This window comes from Macrobrachium nipponense, chromosome 21, assembly GCF_015104395.2.
Source record: "Macrobrachium nipponense isolate FS-2020 chromosome 21, ASM1510439v2, whole genome shotgun sequence".
Lineage (NCBI taxonomy): Eukaryota > Metazoa > Arthropoda > Malacostraca > Decapoda > Palaemonidae > Macrobrachium > Macrobrachium nipponense.
Genome location: NC_087212.1, coordinates 47513226 through 47533284, shown reverse-complemented (window position 1 = coordinate 47533284; position 20059 = coordinate 47513226). Strand labels below are relative to the sequence as shown.

The 20059-nt window shown below is 35.1% G+C and overlaps 1 protein-coding gene across 7 annotated transcripts in view; it reads right to left on the bottom strand.

Annotated features, from left to right (window-relative positions):
• Window positions 1-20059, bottom strand: part of LOC135198012 (glycine receptor subunit alpha-4-like) — a 758459-nt gene that overhangs the window by 102034 nt on the left and 636366 nt on the right. For all 7 annotated transcript variants that reach the window (XM_064225359.1, XM_064225361.1, XM_064225362.1 and 4 more), the window contains one exon: window positions 5934-6068. In XM_064225359.1, the coding sequence (XP_064081429.1) occupies window positions 5934-6068 (135 nt within the window). The remainder of the gene's footprint in view (window positions 1-5933; window positions 6069-20059) is intronic.

Below are 20059 nucleotides of genomic sequence, written 5' to 3'. Positions count from 1 at the left end.
TTAATCAATGATCAAACATTATGCGAAATTTAGCTAGAATTGTATTTGAAACGACTCTGAAGTTTGAGTTTTGCATAAGGAAAAAGAACGAAAATTTCTTTTATATTTAGGTAGGGCAAAAATAAATTACAAAACGACCGACACTAACCGAGGACATTCGTTTCATTTATCTTAAATTACCGGCCCCTTATGGGAAAGTAAAAAAATGCACCTCTGCTTAGATCGGTCCCATTTTTATTTCTGATATATTTTATAATATTTTTCTTTCTATATCTGTAGTTTCAATGAAATGGAATCCGTTTAAAGATTTTATATTTAGTACAGTAGTTCAGTTTGGGAATGTAATTTTATGAAACTATATATCTTATGAAATTTGTTAGGTAGAGAAAATGCTGTGCTTTTAAAATCCATAAAACTGATTGCTAAAAACTATTATACTTGGACAATATGTTCTAGTCTTCTGTGACAAATACATCATAAGCGAAAAAAGAATGAAATTTTCACTGAAAACTTCTAAATACTATTTAGATATTTCAATACCGTCTATGTAAACCCAGCTAAGACATTACTTCATTTCATATACAGAAGAGAAACCTGAAACTCCGATATTATAAACACGAAACCCAATACAGTATTACCATAAACTTGAATTATTCCATACCTTTATAGAGTACACGCTAAATCAACACCCAAGGGGGAGTAACTTGATCGATACTTAGGGTAAAGAGATATAACAACTCTGTTATTCATAATTCCAGTACGCATCATGTAAGAACAGTTTTAGCTTTGATAGTTGAAGTATGCTTAGATTGTAACAATGTCATCACACGTGATTCATGATTAAATAATGATAAAAGCAACACGTAATATATTATATATATATATATATATATATATATAATATATATATATATATATATATATATAAGGTATACATACAGCTGATATACACTCTATATACATACATGTATAATACATACATACAAAGTTTCAGGAAAGCTATATCTAAGGTACAACCAAAATAAAATACTTTGAAGTCTTATATATTGGGCTCAAAAATCTAATTTCCAGAAATGTCAGGGGTAACTAACTACCTTAATTTCTCATTCAACTATGTGTGAATATGGGTTCATTTATAGATGTTTATAAAAAAAATCAGTCTAGTTAACAGTCACAAGTGAACGCCATCTGTAGCTTTATATTTGCACTATGAATCAATCCTAATGACATCGTGGGTATAAAATGTCCTGTATTTGTGGTGCAATAATACTACTGTAGTAATTGAAGAGAGAGAGAGAGAGAGAGAGAGAGAGAGAGAGATTTTGCATCTCATGGGTTAGTGACCCACCCTAAAACTTCCACGGGCCCGAAATGAGATAAAACAATTGCATTTCTCTCTCTCTCTCTCTCTCTCTCTCTCTCTCTCTTCTCTCTCTCCTCTCTCTCTCTCTCTCTCTATATATATATATATATATATATATATATATATATATATAAAATAAAACAAAAATATATAAAGCCATTCATATTCTACGATAGGAGCAGCTGTTTATAATATGACCTAACATTCACAAAAGAAGCGGTGCTGGAAACCAGCCAATGGAAACGACATTGTTCAATGACGCTTTTACGCCACTAACAGTGAAATTAATGTCACTCACGCGAATAAAAAAATGGAAAACGCTTATTCTTCAAGGTATCAAATGACGATAGAAATGTTAGGCTGTCTTCAACAGGAACAAGTACAAAAATGGCAATAAAAGTATCCAGCAATGAGAATGTACCAGTGATGATGATAATAACAACAACAACAACAACAACAATAATAATAATGATAATAATAATAATAATATTAATAATAATAATAATAATAATGGAAAAGTAAATCCACGATAATATGTCTGTTTGCTTATATTATTTAAAATATTTTAAATAAAATCAAACAGGCATAATATTGTGAATTTGCTTTTCCATTTTATTGACTCATGTGATTATGAGTATTCTTTGAATAATAACAATAATAATAATAATAATAATAATAATAATAATAACATAATAATAATAATAATAATAATAATCATTATAATAATAATATCGGATTAATAAATACTGTAAATGATAAAAATCCGTAAAACGATAAAGTAATAAAAGTGAAACGCAAGAAAAAGCTAAAAAAAAAAAGGTAAAAAGAATCCAGCTAAGAAAGATACGTTGTAGCGGGAGCCCAAAGAGTATTATATCTTTATGGCAGCGTCGCTCCCCACAAATTCAATCAAAATATGGCGATCGGAAGCGTACGGGGAAGGAGACTGGGAAGAGAATATAGATTGCCATGGAAAAAATACAGGGCTGATACACGGTTAGGAAATCTTTAACAGCGGCAACAAAGATAAATAGGACGCGCGAGAGAAGAGGAGAGAGAGAGAGAGGAGAGAGATGAGAGAGAGAGGAGAGATAGAGGGAGAGAGAGAGAGAGAGAGAAATATTATTTCAATTTGTACCCATACACATTATCATTGTACACACACACACACACACACACACACACACACACACACACACATATATATATATATATATACTATATATATATATATATATATATATATATATATATATATATATATATATATATATGTGTGTGTGTGTGTGTGTGTGTGTGTGTGTGTGTGTGTGGGAGAGAGAGAGAGAGAGAGAGAGAGAGAATAAAATGTGAGGGAAATCCAATGGCTTATATCTGTACAATAAGTTTCGTTCTTTCGTCTTTCTTCTCCTTTATTAGTATATAAAGCATTGAACTCAAGTGATAGGGAATACCTCTCTCTCTCTCTCTCTCTCTCTCTCTCTCTCTCTCTCTCTCTCTCTCTCATTAAATTCCAGATCTTATCATGATCAGAGATTATTATCTCTTGCAGTCTGATCTCAACTAGAGTCCAAGTTAAAACAGAACAAGGAGAGAGAAGATATTTGCAACTATATTAAATCTAGAACGTTATCTCCTTTGGTTTTATGAAGTAACCTTCCACCATCACGAAATTCCCGTAGCATTGTACTTTTCCATAGCAAGGTTTGTTTACTTTTAAAAACCGGGTTTGATAACAATTAGGTTAACATAAAGTACAATGAGAACGCAAGTACGACCATTACATGCACGTTAGAAGCTGTGCTTCATAATTCTACTATTATCGATATATAATTCTGTTATAATAAACAGAAAAAAATAAATAAAACAGAGAATTTCAGCGGAGGGACATCAATCATCACCTCTTGAGTGTAGCGGGTAAACAATCGACGAGAAGCGCGTCAGAGTGCGAAGAACTGAAACATCCCCTTAATCTCATTGCACGTGAATACACTCGCGAAGTCATATCCTAATCTTATGCAGCTCAGCGTGGGTAGCGAACATTAAGATTAGGAGGGCAATGGCAGACGAGCAATTAGATCTTAGTATTTGTTGAGAATTGCTGAGGAGCTGCTCGTTAATAGCCCTGATCCATTGGGTGGGAAGAAGAGACCCGTCTTCGTGTTGTGACGATCCTTCTCTTCATTTGCATTCTAATTTGGCGGCGTCTTTGCCACAATGCTTCGCTCGCTCGTCGCTCTGGGAAGACGGAAGGCTGACGCGAGCGATTCCTCGCTCATTCATGCAATAGTAAATAGAATTGTCGTCTCTATTTAGCGATATGTTGCTAGACAATTTGTTTCAGGTTTGCTTGGCAATATGACATACTAAAACTCATCTCTTGTTTGTGTAGCTGTCTGGTATTATGAAACTGATTCATGTTTACTGAGCAGCTGTAAAACTGATCCAATGTTTATTCAGCAATCAGTTAGTGCAAAACAAATCGTATGCTTGTGTAGCAACCTATTAGTAAAAAAAAATGTTATACTGACTCAGCCAACTGTTTGTTTGTAAAAGTGGTATATTTAACAATGCTTTTAATGAAAAATACTCATGTTCCATTGTTGTTATTTATTAATCCATAGATAAAATAGATTTTGTGTTGATTTTCCAGTTTTTAATTGAAAAAAAATCATGCTTATTCATAAATGGAGAAATTTCAACTGTTTATACATATACATACATACATACATACATACATATATATATATATATATATATATATATATATATATATATATGCATGCATATAATAGAGGAGGCTGAAGGGAAGCATATTAAATCGGCCATTAACAACTGGCCTATAGACTACACTTCTTGCCTGATCCAGCTTGCTTCACCTGTAAGTTTTCTTTAATATTTCTATGAGCAAATTTCCACTCCTACCGCAGCCTTATCCTGTGGCTTTGGATTGAGATAGCTTGTATCAACCCTACATGAAAATGAAGGCTTATTAATTCGACAAATTATAAAACTTGTTCTTGAGACGATGAGTTTTGGAAATATCTTTTGCCGTTTCTGCCCCAGTAATTTAAGAGCATATTTTCAAGTGACCCCTTCCTATTTTCCCTATTTCTTATTCATCTGTCCATGGACTCTTAAGGAACAAACTTGAATTCCCTTTACCCAAGGATATTTTGTGCCATTGTTGTTGAAACTGGTACAGTGGTTATTATGAAAAAGTGAAAACGCGAAGAGTGTACGCTAGACAAACACACTCATATATGTGTATATGTATATATACATATACCTATATACACACAAACTCCAAACAACACAAATTAACTGTGTATACAGTAATTACGTTCACAGAGGAGCTCAATTATAAGGAAGGCTCAAAAGATGAGCTTGATATACAAGTTTTCAGGAGCTCGAGTCCCTCCGTATTCAAGGAAACTCGGAAATAAATAATTTCCTGTCTCGAACCTTCCGTATCATTGATGCCCTCTATGAAAAAAAAAATTTCACAGAGGGCATCAATATATATATATATATATATATATATATATATATATATATATATATATATATATAATGTGTGTGTGTGTATGTGTGCGTGTGTGTGAAAATTTCAATTCATCTGAAACTCGAAACGCATACATACTAGATATTATAAAGACGGTTCATAAGACATCATCAAGGTATAAGATGATAATGAAGTATATGACTGAACGAAGGGCGGGGTAGCCCCTGAGGCGGGAAAATACCTTCGTTTACTTTTCTAAATGTAATCACAAGGGTTCCATTTATATTCATGAGGTGATTTCCATGAAAATGGAAAGTTGTCAAGAATTCCCTTAAACGAGATCACTAGTTATATTTCCACGTGCCCACAAAGGTCACTACTGTTTCCAGCTCAAGAATCAACCATTAATATCAACGTCCCGGCTTCGAAAAAGAATAGTTAGCAAAAAGCTCCCTCCCTCTTTTTCCATCTTCCTTTCTTATCTCGTTTAAAGGGAGTCGTTCCAACATAAGAATCGCATTCTAGGGGTACACGAAAAACTGTTATCTATACACCTGTACAGGATATATTTTTTTTCAAAAAGGAATGCGAGATTAAAGTGGAAGGTTATTAAATCAAAATAGCATGAATAACAAAATCAGAAGTGAACATATATAGACACACAAATATATATACACACACACACAAAAACACACACACACACATATATATAGCGTATATATATATATATAATCCTTAAATCCACGGTAGAAGATGAGTGAAACTGGGACTTTGAACAAGTGCTTTCATAGTTTATTTCTATATTGAGAATGTAGAAATAAACTACAAAAGTAATTGTTCTAAGTCCAGAGTTTTACTCACCTTCTACCATGGATTAAAGGATATTTTCAAGTACACACACACATATATATATATATATATATATATATATATATATATATATATATATATATATATATATATATATATATATACATACATATATATGTGTATAAATAAAAATGTTAGTGAATGCCCTTATAAATCAGCGAATGGCTGATGGAAGCATCAACACCTTTGACTTACCTGTTGAGTAGACTTGAGTGCAGTCACCGGTGTACCTTTTCACCAAATCTAGTTGGGGCAATTCTATACTACGTTCTACCTCTACAGGTACCTCTGGGTCCCACATGAACACCAGGTCATCGGTCGTGTGGGATACTGCAAAGATAAAAAAGAAACCATTATTGAACTCCTTCAACGAACGAAAAGGTAATTGGCTTTCATGAGCACTTGAGTGCTCATTAAAAATCGCTGCTTATTTGCATACGTACATAATGTAAGCATGCAAGGAACAAGAGCTTTGATATTTTTCACTAAATACATACATACATACATTCATTCATGCATGTGTGCACAAACGCAATCACTGTGTAAAAACCGAACCAAGTCAGGTCGTTTTTCTCCACCTAAAAAGAGGACTATTAGATATTATAGGGATGATACCCAAATCTCCCCTACGGTTAACATCTTATGCGTTAACTTTACGATATATATATATATATTTTTATTGAATTCGCCCATGTGAAGGTACGGCTGGCCCTTATCGGTGCCGGTCTTTGCGATTAACCCCCCCCCCCCCCCCGCCCCCCCCCCCCCCCCCCCCCCCCCCCCCCCCCCCCCCCCCCCCCCCCGTGATTCATTCTTTGTCAATTATCTGAATCACTACATTTATTACTCTTTAACTAAATGCATTTTTTCTGGCTATTGACCACTTGGTTGCAGCTTCAGCATACTCATATCTAGAAGAGCTATATTATTGTCTTCACTTTCATTTCTCAGGTTCTGTGTATAAAAAAGAAAAAGAAATCTTCGTAACCTTGCTCTTGTGTCTTCCTCCACCCATGGGAATATGAGGAACAATTACAACAACGCTTTCCTCTGAATGGAAACACGACGTCTCCAGTTAGCCTAATACATATCAAAATCACAGAATTTCTAACACTCTCGTTTATCACAACAGCACTGACTACTATCTTCACTATCCAACAAAATCATCAAACTGCTATTATTTCTGAATAAGAGAAAATTATAAATTTCTTATCCATACACCATATACAACAAATAACCATGGACTTGTCTTGTCTATATAACTTGCTAATGGCGAAATTAATATTTCAACTATTTAGAGTTTATAGTGTAAATTAAGTATCACGCTCGGACAGGAAAAAATGGAAGTCTTATTCAGTCAGTGAAAAGAGGACACGAGTAGAAAAGGGAACAGAAAATGAAGTCAGAATTGAAGGCAAGAAGAGATACTATTTTCGAGCTCACCCATCTGGATAAAGGTCGTTCCTTTGTACTTTATTGTTGTTTATGCTATTTTCTTTGCTGAAAAAAACCCTAATTTTTTCCAATAAACCTCATCGACCAACAAAATAACTTTCACTTCACAGAGATGAATCGTGCTTTTTTCTGATTTTATTTTATTGTAAAACACATCGTGATATATTGAGTCTCTAGCTTCTTGGAATGTCTTCCCCTGAACTTACGGGAAATTTCATCAGAAAGTCATAAAAGCTTTTTTTTTTACAGAACGTTAACGACCACATCATTAACAGAACGAAGCTGAAAAAACCTCATTACGATGACTATTCACGTGTGTAAGGGAGGTTCCACAGCACTGCTGATGACTCGTATTCCCCAGCTCTGTTATGCTAACGAGATGAAGGCAACATTGTCTTGTTTTCTAAAAGTTTACGCCCCGTGTGAGTCTGGAGACAAATGAATCGACAATCAGGGAATAATTACAGAAATGCAGAGATTTTTTCTTATATTGTTATAAAGATTAAAATTTAGGAATATTGAAATCTTATGTCTAAAAGTGCCTCTAATGTACAAAATTTTCATAGTTTTGCAGGTCTCCCGACAATGGAATCAGTATATTGCGGATGAAATCGGTACATTATCTAACCCCGTTTACTGCGTTTACTGAAGTTCAGCCGGGATTGACCAAAGACGTAGGATGTTCCTCAATTTACTATTCTAAAATAAATTAATATAAGTTTCTCACAAAATGAATATAAAAGAGCTTTCATAGGTTACGGGAACGTGATTTTAATGTTGTCAACTTAAACACTGCGTACAAATGAACTGGAGTTCTCCTAATGAGAAAGACACGCATACAAAGTTATATATAAAGTGATTTCACTTAAACACATCTTAACATCGTTCTCAAGAAACTATAATTCCCTGCACAAAAAGGGTAACTTATATAATAGAAATATGTCTATGAATAAAAGAAACTTCAGAGCGGAAGCAACTACACAAGTAAAAAGAAAGGCAAGCCGATAATCCATTGTGCCAAATTTTCATGGTACAAGGGTGATCATCAGAAGATTACAATATGTCAATCTTTGAAACTGAGAGAGAGAGAGAGAGAGAGAGAGAGAGAGAGAGAGAGAGAGAGAGAGAGAGAGAGAGAGAGAGAGAGAGAGAATTTCATGTTCCCTTCGCTATTGTATGACAACCCTAAGCTCCTGTAAGGTAGCCAAACAGATTTAAAATATCTTCCATAATTGAGTGCCATGAGTAGTAGCGCATACTACTACTACTACTGTTACTACTAGTAGTAGTACCTCTACCATCAAGCAATAAAAAATACTTGATTAATGATGATCATGATGATGCCAAATGACACTGACCGTGTGACGGCATCTTTAAGAGCCTTTTTAGGCTTAAAACTTAATGAGCGGAAGTCGTTTCCATTGGCTCAGGAGCCAAGATACAAAGACTATCGTTTAGCGAGTTTCGATCACAAAACCTCGCAAAGTTTCTTCGATATTTTACCACTGAAATAAAATTGATGAGATAATGATCGAGGTTCTTTTTTATTATTATCAGAAGCGAAGAGAGAGTTGAGCAATCTTTAAGTGAGAAAAGTCCTCAACTTCAGGAATTTCAATCACGTTTCTTCCTTATTTATAATGGAATTCCAGGCTTTAAAATATATACTGGCACTTTTTGTTATATCATACGTGTTTAGACTATTTTACTTGAGAGTTTCAAAAATAAACCTGAAACTGACGAGAAATATAGGGCTAGGATTATTATTATATATTATTATATTATTATTTTTTTTTTTTTTTTTTTTTTTTTTTTGCTCTATCACAGTCCTCCAATTCGACTGGGTGGTATTTATAGTGTGGGGTTCCAGGGTTGCATCCTGCCTCCTTAGGAGGTCCATCACTCTCCTTACTATGTGTGCCGTTCTAGGATCACACTCTTCTGCATGAGTCCTGGAGCTACTTCAGCCTCTAGTTTTTTCTAGATTCCTTTTCAGGGATCTTGGGATCGTGCCTAGTGCTCCTATGATTATGGGTAACGATTTCCACTGGCATATCCCATATCCTTCTTATTTCTATTTTCAGATCTTGATACTTATCCATTTTTTCCCTCTCTTTTCTTTCTTTTCAACTCTGGTGTCCCATGGTATTGCGACATCAATGAGTGATACTTTCTTCTGACTTTGTCAATCAACGTCACGTCTGGTCTGTTTGCACGTATCACCCTATCCGTTCTGATACCATAGTCCAGAGGATCTTTGCCTGATCGTTTTCTATCACTCCCTCAGGTTGGTGCTCGTACCACTTATTACTGCAAGGTAGCTGATGTTTCTTGCACAGGCTCCAGTGGAGGGCTTTTGCCACTGAATCATGCCTCTTTTTGTACTGGTTCTGTGCAAGTGCCGGGCATTCACTTGCTATGTGGTTTATGGTTTCATTTTTCGTATTGCACTTCCTACATATGGGAGAGATGTTTATTTCCGTCTATCGTACTTTGAACATATCTGGTTCTTAGGGCCACCTGATCTTGTGCCGCTGTTATCATTCCTTCAGTTTTCCTTCTTTAGCTCATCTGTAGCCATTGCCAATTGTCATCGCTGGCTAGTCTTTAGTCTGTCTCATGTATCGTAGCCGTGCATTGGTTTGTTGTGCCAGTCCTCTGTTCTTTCTGTCTTACTCCTGTCTCTGTATATTTCTGGGTCTTCGTCTACTTTTATTAGTCCTTCTTCCCATGCACTCTTTAGCCACTCGTCTTCACTGGTTTTCAGATATTGCCCCAGTGCTCTGTTTTCGATGTTAACGCAGTCCTCTATACTTAGTAGTCCTCTCACTCCTTCCTTTCGTGTTATGTATAGTCTGTCCGTATTTGCTCTTGGGTGTAGTGCTTTGTGTATTGTCATATGTTTCCTGGTTTTCTGATCTATGCTGCGGAGTTCTGCCTTCGTCCATTCCACTATTCCTGCGCTGTATCTGATTACTGGCACTGCCCATGTGTTTATGGCTTTTATCATATTTCCGGCGTTGAGGTTTGACTTGAGTATCGCCTTGAGTCTCGCATATATTCTTTCCTGATCGTGTCCTTCATCTCTTGGTGTTTATATCTCTCTTCCATTATTCCCAGGTATTTGTATCCGTCTCATCTATGTGTTTGATGTTGCTCCCATCTGGTAGCTTTATCCCTCAGTTCTCGTTACTTTGCCTTTTTGTAAGTTGACTAAGGCGCATTTTCTCATTCCAAACTCCATCCTGATGTCCCCAGATACAATCCTACAGTCTGGATTAGGGTATCTATTTCCTTGATGCTCTTACCATACAGCTTGATGTCGTCCATGAACATCAGATGGTTGATTCTGTTGCCTCTTTTCTTGAGTGGTACCCGGCATCCATCTTCTGTAGTACTTTTGTCATGGGAATCATGGCTACTACGAAGAGTAGTGGGGACAGTGAGTCGCCCTGGAAGATCCCTCTCCTGATATTAACCTCTGCTAGTCTTATTCCAGAGCTGTAAGTATTGGTATTCCAGTTGCGCATTGTATTTTGAGGAAGCTGATGGTTTTCCTCTGCCCATATATTTTCAGGCATTCTATTAGCCATGTGTGGTATCATGTCGAAGGCTTTCTTATAGTCTATCCATGCCATGCTTAGGTTGGTTTTCTTCTCCTACTGTTCTTCATTACCATTATGTCTATGAGGAGCTGGTCTTTGTGCCCCTAACACTTCCTTCGCAGCCTTTCTGTTGGTGGGGGATGGTGTTTGTCTCCTAGTAGTTGTATAGCCTTTCACTGATGATACCTGTTAGTAACTTCCACATTATTGGTAGGCAGGTGATAGGCCTGTAGTTACTGGCTATATTTCCCTTACTCTTGTCTTTTTTGTAATAAGGATGTTCTTCTCCGTGGTCATCCATTTGGGTGCTTGGTGATTGAGATATCAATGCTGGAGTTGTTCTGCTATTCGTGGGTGTAGGGCCTTGAAGTTTTTGAGCCAGAATCCATGACTTCATCGGGACCTGGGGCTTTCCAGTTTGGCAATTTCTTTAGTTGGTGTCTGACTGTGTCTGTCGTGATGTCTGTGAATCTTTGTTTTATTCTCCCTGGTTTCTTCTTACCTTGACTTCCTGGAGCCATGTTGCATGTTTGTTGTGTGATACCGGCTTGCTCCATATGTTTTTCCCAGAGTCTCTTACTTGGTTCGGCCTTCAGGAATTTCTGGGTGTTGTCTTCCCCTCTTAGTTGGCTGTATAGTCTTTTTCTGGTTGGTTCCGAATAGTTGTTCTGTTGGTATCCCTTATTCCTGTTCATGTACCGTTGGATCCTTATGTGCTTTGGCCTTAAGCCTCTGTTTTACATCTTCTATTGTGTTGTTTAGTCCCATCTCTTGTACTTTGTATTTCTCGTTGAGTTCCTCCCTTGTTTTCTGCTTCTTAGCCTTTTTTTCTGCCATCTCTTTCAGTTTACTCAAGTCAGATCTCATTACCATGATTTGCTTTTCCAGGCGCCTTTTCCAAGGCAGGATTGCTGTTTTGGTTTCTGTTGGGTTGGGTTGTGCTGGTGGTGTTGGTGTTGTTCGAATCCCCATCAGTCTGCTACTAATCTTGCTCCTGCATATGTCAAGTTATTTGTTTCTGTGATACTGGTGGTGTGTATTATGCCATTATTTCTATTGACCTCACTTGTTTTCTCTTAATTTCTTGGTGTTGTAGGCTTTCATGGAGGGGATCTTTGTTCTCTGTTATATTATTATTATTATTATTATTATTATTACTTATTATTATTATTATTATAGATTATTATTATTATTATTATATTATTATTATTACCTTATCGGGTTTCTGCTGGAAAAAAAAATTCACACACACATACACGTGTGTGTGTTAAATATATATATATATATTTATAATATATATATAATATATATATATTATATATAATATATATATATATATTACATGCAATAAACAAAAAAAGCCCTTATAATAACTTGATTTCTCTATAGTTTTTGATACTCTTGTCACCACACAGAATTTGAATCCGAAATGGATATAAAAAACCTAACCCCTAGTGGGGAGCATTGAACTCAACGCATGATAGACTGGATTGAGCTTCCGCTGAACCACAGGGCCCCAAAGAATGATATACTGAGAAGAGCACTCCCAGAAGTGCAAGGAATAATCCGTTTTCTTTAAGAAATTGTGAGACATATAGGATTTCAGATTTACAATTTTTCTTATTTGGTATAACAAACCGAAAACATAAAATATTCGGTGGATCTTAATAATACTCATTCATATCATGGAGCAAATGTTATCCGAATAAAAAGCGAAAAGGATTTACGTGCACATTCTCGCCAAATTGTGTCAACTGCCATAAGTCTTGTGAATGACTCCATTCATCTCGACAGAGCTTTGCGGATAGGAATTGATGTTGGAGGCGAATTGATATGACTCAATATTCGATGTGTGCAGAAATAAACATTAAATAAATAATTTTATATATAAACATAGGATATATAGTATATATATATATATTATATATATATATATATATATATATATATATATATATATATATATATATATATATATATATACACACACACACATAAACCTAGCGAAAAATATACTCTGGTCTCTGCGACATTCATCCTTTATTTGCAGAATCACAGATGAGCCCTTACACAGCATGTCGAATCCCCACATACAGTGTCACTCACATCTCCCAGTATGCCCTCTTAAGCTTTCCTGGTGATTCTGGCCGTTCAACTTTAGTTCCTGTTCCAGTCTTTCTAACCAGAACTTTCTATTGATAAGCCTATCTCTTCGCCTTTCTCTTTACTTTCTCAATCATATATGCCGTTTTCACCAATCTACCACATTCCTTTTCGTCCACATCAACAAACCACCTTAAAACGCTCATTTCTATTTTCATGTATGCGAACCTCTTCAAAATTTTATCCGATCTATCGTGTTTTTTTTACATTATTCTCTCCATTAGAATATGAAGTAGCCATAGTGACAAAATACTCCCTTGCGTCAGAATTATTTCTACATTAAAACAGTCACTCGCCCATTCAAATAATCTAACGTACCCTATGCTTTCGTCATAAAACTGTCATTCGGTCTCCACAAGTTACCCTGTTATACACACTCAGCCTCCTAGTCCTTTTCATAACTTACACTGATCTTACTTCATCACATAAATCTTCCCTGCTGACTGAGTAATGATATCCCATGTAACTCTTCCGGATAACATTGCTACTTTTACACTTATATAAATAAACTATCCATTCTTTTAATACTTTTCCCTCATTAAGGTATACCTTACTCACCCTGGCCTGCTACTTAACCATGCTTCAATCGCGGTGACATGGCATTCCATTAAAAATAATTTTGCCCTTTCTGACCTACGTAGTGGATTAGGTATCAGGTGGGTACCTGATTGCGACGAGTCGCAGTCTAAGTGGACAAGGGTATGGGATTAAGGTTAAGAGCTTTGTCCAAAATAACTTGAAGACAATCTACAGGATTACGTCTTGGAATCACTTGGAGTACAGTTTATATATATATATATATATATATATATATATTATATATAATATATATATATATATTTCTTCTTTTTTCTTCCATACACCTTTCTCTATGTTGGAGGGGAGGCGCTCCATTCTGAACACCCCCTCTATATCTTTTGTATACAAACCCTAGCTGATGTTGGTGACCCATTCATAGCTGGGTGGACTGGTGGTGGTAGCCAGGCAAATTCGAGGTCAGTACTCTACCGGTGATTCATCATGTATATATTGTACGCATATATGTGTATGTGTGTTGGTGTTTGCATGTCAGTGTGTGAATGCGTATGTGCTTGAATGAATCTAAGCTGTATATAAATCTGCACTGTAATGTACAAATTCTCCTTTCCATTGTAAGAATTTCTCGGTAAAAATACAGGGCACTATTCCTATTCTAATTTCTGAGGAAATTTTACACCAGTCCTGCTGGATCTGAGGAAAAAGTGCCGTTCCTTTAATCTCAAAAGAAAAGAAAGCAGAGAAGGCGAGGAAATGAGCGAAATGAATATTCCCAACAATGAATTTTACGACATAAAATCAGATACTCCGAATGAAAAGATGAAATTCTATGAATATGTAAAAAAAGCATTAGAAGTGATAGTGGATATAGGAAAGAAGGAAAATGGTTCGAAGGAAAATACAAGCATTTAATATCTCGGGGTTAAATAACCAGATTTTCAAGATTTTATTGCTTACTTTGGAATGCTATAAACATATAATATGAAATTTCAAATGAAAAAAATAGCTTAAAAAATTGTGAATTCAAGATATATGTCTACTTTATTTATGACAAAGTTCAGAGAGGCCATTAACATATCTAGTCTTAAACACATAATGATTGTAAGAGAATAAAGCCATAGGATATATAATTTGAAAATAAAGAACAGACAAACTTTTAAATTAAACCTCTTAGGTTGGATAACAGTTTTTAATTATTAGACGTTAATGATATGATAGTAGATAAATTATATTTAAGGATTAAAGAATTCACTTAGGTCCAATAAAGGATAGACTAAGTTGCTTCTTTTAATTCGATTTAAAAATTCAGTAAATTCTCCCTCTACATATCATTGAATACGTCTGCAAGGATGAAAAATTATTAAAAAAATATTAATGGTTCACGTAAATCATAAAAAAAAATACAGGGAGTCATTAAAAGCCAACATAAAGGCGGAAATTCCTTCCTCTTATTTCACACTGTAAATTCTCGGACATAAGGCAACTTGAAGTCTGCAATTACATGGCTAATAAGGACTAAAGTTAATTAGCCTATTGTTTGGGATTTCGGTGAATAATTCAGGTAACACATTTGCTTGGCGTATGAAGGCTTCTGGATTAATTAAGTGAAGATCGCGCTATTATTATTCCTGTTACCTTACGGGATTCTATTTCTATGAATGATACTTTTATGGCCAAATTATAACTAACACATTCACTGTTATTTGCTTGAAATTTTCAATTCACTTTCGTTGGTTAATAAAGTCTTGTATCCTTCAAAGAAAAAAAAAATAGAAATCAGCATCTCGTAAAGAAATGTTATAAGAACGTAAACACTGGCGTATCAAATATTCTCGTCTATGAGACATTGCTCTTTATATAAAACACGCAGATAAGAAAATCATACAGGACATTGCATAAGCGATCACTCCTATATCGATTTTCATGATAATTCTTCCTCATTATATCTTGTTCCTTTCAGACATGACCTCGGCAGATGAATTTGCTCCGTAATCATTTCAAAGACAAACTAAGAAATCCATTCTCATAACGACTTCAAGAAGTCATCATCGAAAAGAGTAAACACTCCGAATTCAATTACCATTTCTCTGAGATTATTGGGTCTGAGGACTCTTCCATTAATTAAAAATCCTTTCATGGTCCGGACCGAGTGAAAAATTTATGGTAAGCGCAGTCTGGTAATGATAGTATTCAGAGGCGATGATTACAGGATGCATTATCGTCTATTTTTTCAATGGGATGATATATCACAGTCAAATTTATAAATGGAGGTAGCTTGGGCACAGACACTCGTTCTAAATGATGCAGGAAAGACAACCATTAATATCATTAATAGTTTTCTTGATGGTGATTGCAAAAGCAAGAAAAATATCAGAAGAATTGATAGGGGAAGAAAGGTGTGGATTTAGGCATTAAACTCAACTTCAGGATATTAACTCGGATATCATTAAATCTTTTGAGATCACAACCCATAAAAATTTAGGTGACGTCCGCTAAGTTTCGGAATGGGGCTTTTACGTCTCAGAGGGCTATTGGTAATTCGCAGATGTGGCTCGAGTGTTGATGCGTAGTAAGTTACACATCAAGGTTACTAGTAACATGAAAGGTGGCTCGTAACTTAGCTAGTGCTATACTAATGTAATTTTATCCGGGCATTTTGTTGGAAGTACAAACCTAGCTACCGGGAGAACAAACCAGCCCAACTCAATGCCGGTCGAAGCACTGATAAAATGGGACGGTTGGAGGCGAAAAGAGCGTTCGTCCAATTATGAAGTGAGCCGTTCAAGATATAAACGGTTAAAAGAGGCTCATTAAAAACAGCGACCTCGACTAGTGATTAAACTAAGAAGATGATTTTGTCGGGAATTCAACTATCAATACAGAGGTCAATTTCTTAATGAACTTTCATCACTTAGTACAACAGTATTTCCATTACTGCAAAGATAAGTCAACACCCTAAATTATTTCACAATAATTACTACGAAATATAAACGAGAGAGAGAGAGAGAGAGAGAGAGAGAGAGAGAGAGAGAGAGAGAGAGTAATAATTTAGGCCAAAGTTACGAGCAACTTGTTGGAATAGCCTTCAATTTCAGTAACCTGTAAATGCTGCAAGTTACCAGCGGCTACTTGGAGTGTACTTCAGAATGTAAATTACCATACTGCCAGGCTTCTGAGACAGTTTCCAACTCTAGCAATGACTATTGGGATAAAAAATTGCACACGGAATGTTTCCCATTAAAATGTAAGTAAGGAGTCAATACCAAACTGCAGAAAGCAACTGATTTTTTCTTCATAAAATGACAAATGTTACCAAGGACTCATTTCTTGCAAACGCATTTAAATTAAACAATTGAGGTGCTCCATAAAAATTAAAATATTGAGGCAAAGACTATTTATGACTAAAATAAAAATATTTAATGATGAATTAAGCGCTGATATTTAATTTTCTATGAGAAGCGTAATTAAAATGATGAAAGTTAATTGAAAATTTTAAATATAGTATTTAAAATCAACGAATTATACACACACACACACACACACACAAATATATGTATAAAATATATATATACATATATATATATATATATATATATATATATATATATATATATATATGTATATATATATATATATATATATATATACATACATACATAAAAAAAAATCTGAATGTAAATAAATGAAACGGCGTAAATAAGGAAAATTCTCTGGCTCATTTCGTCCTTACCGTCTACTACGGTCCTTGGGAGAGAGAATCTTCAGAGATGTCAGTATGGTCGGATATCTCAAGGCGTAGACACAATCCATTTCTAAAAGGATTCGTAACAAAGGTAAAAGAGAAAAAGACTTAAAATTGAAATGGCGAGAGATGAAGGAACATTATCGTGGTATGAAATCACTGGAATTTTTTTTTTTGTATCATTCATGGAAAGACGAAGGATGAGACGATAATGTTGGTGAAGATGAAGAAAGAGCTCATCATTTTCACAAAGAATATCCTATTGTCTTTAAAACGGACAAAGCCTTTCTAAGAAAGGGGGTTTTGCCTATGTTTCTTTATACATCTATCATCGTTTTTTCCCCCCGTCGCATTTCAGAGCGGGTATTATTCTGCAACTCAACTGACGCAAAACAAAAACTTTAATCACATGGAAAGAGCGGAAGAGTAAAAGGTAGAAAGAACGAAGTATAGACACAAGTGAGGAAAATACAGAGAAATAAAGAGCGAAGGATAGAAAGGAAAAACGATGAGGAGGGACAGTAAAATGTTTCGAAATAGCCAATCACCTGATGGCGCTCGGGGAATACGGAGTTCCGCCTTTTCAGATCCCACTGGGTATATAAAGGCAGCCCGAAGCAATCTGTCGCACTTAAAGCTCAGCAATAGCACTGGGGAACACGTCCGCTTGGAGAATTTCTGATGCTTCCGTGATCAATAGTTGTAAAAGATGAGCCGTCTGGGAAAGTGAGCGTAATCTCTTTAATTATTGTCGAGGAACAGAATGGGGCCAGACTGCAATTAGGGCGAGATGCGTTTCATAATGTCTGCATCACGCTTGGGTGTTTATATTGAAGTGGCACAACGACATTTCAGAGGAATTTCCACCCTATGGCTCATCCCTGGGTTGATGAGACGGTTGGGCATTGGAGGTCTTTAATCGCGGACCTGTGGGTCCTGGCTATAACCCTCAGTACTAGTTCTGAATATTGATGTCGGGGGAGTCATTTTGACAATCGTACATTATTCAGATAAGAAGATTTCAGGTGCTGATAGTGTCTCGTCTTTAAATTTCTATATAAAGCCGATAAAACCGAGTATTTGGATGCAACATATCTTTAATCGCCATAAAGTATTAATTTATTCATAACATAACATTATGAAATATCAGAGGCAAAACTTTACAATTTATATATTATATATATGTATACAATATATATATTACTATATATAATAGGTATATATATATATATATATATATATACACATATATATATATATATGAATGACTTGATCACGAAGTATATAAAACGTGATGCTATGTAAAAATAAATAAATAAAGGTGGGGCCACGGAGGAAAATTGTACTATGCTTATGCTCTGTATGATCAGTTGTGCCTAAAGGGTCGTGTTAGACCGAAAGTTCTTGACTTTCTCATCTTTCAATTTTCCTCCGTGGGATCACCTTTAAATACACACACACACACACACACACACACACACACACACATATATATATATATTATATATATATATATATATATATATATATATATATATATATATATGATTAATAGATAAACACTGTTCCGTGTTTTTTTCATCTCAATAAACGAAGCCTATACAAAAGCTTCAAGTGACGGAAATAATTTCGTTAGCTTTCGGAAGGGAACATATCCTTCCCTCTTTCATATACAAATGGTCTAAATAGCGCACTCAAAATACAAAAAGAAATACTTCCGTAAAATAATGATAATAAAAATTATTTGGAAATAAACAATATAAATATCTCAATAAAACTCAGTTCGTGTTTTATGATATTGTATGAATATATAACATATAAGCGTGTCTCAACTAGTGAACTATAATTTCGCAAAAAAAAAATATGTTTTACACTCCACATACTATCCTTGGATTGTTTACTTCTAGCTGCACTTTTTTACTACAGTTTGGCTGAATATTTCTTCTAGTATTTACGTGTCCTCTTTAGACAGTTTTGTTTCTAAACGAGGGAAGGGAATTCTCCCCTTGCGAAACTAATGAAATAATTTACGTTAATCGATAAACTTATACACACATACATATATAATAATATACGTGTGTATACACACATATATATATGTATATATATATATTATATATATATATATATATATATATATATATATATATATATATATATCAGGAAAATCGTAGATAAAACATTCAGGAGCCCCAGGAAGACAGCAGTCTAAGAAGCATGCTTTATTTATATGTGAAACGTTTCATGTTGCTTCAACACATCATCAGTCTGCAATAATTAAAATTTACTTGATAAATTACAAGTTGAAAGTACAAATTATTACCAATAAAAAAATCAGCTAAAAATAATGTAAAACTTTAAATAAAAACAAAACATGAATAAGTGAGAAAGGCTACCTATTCAAGGTAAGGAAAAGAGTCAAGTGACCACAACAGTTCATACATGCCCAGACAACACTTAGGCCAGAGAGAGAGGAGACGAAGAAACATTAGAGTTTAAGCCTGGAGAGAGGTGCTTGATAAATAAAGACTCAAGGGTCGTTAAGTAGGCTGTTTGTTTAGTAGTGCCTATTATTGAAAAATGCTTTTTTTTCCACATTAATTTTGCATTTGGATGCATGAGTCCTTATATTTGAAAATTCGGGATTGGATATTCTTGACGCTGTCCTGTAACTAAGACCTAGATGGCTATAATAACGAATCTGCAACAGCCTTCGAGAGGATCCAACGTAACTACCAAGGCATCTTGGGCATTGAAATTTATATATTATGTTGGATCTCATGAAATCCTGAAGCTTGTCCTTATAACTAAAGAAACCT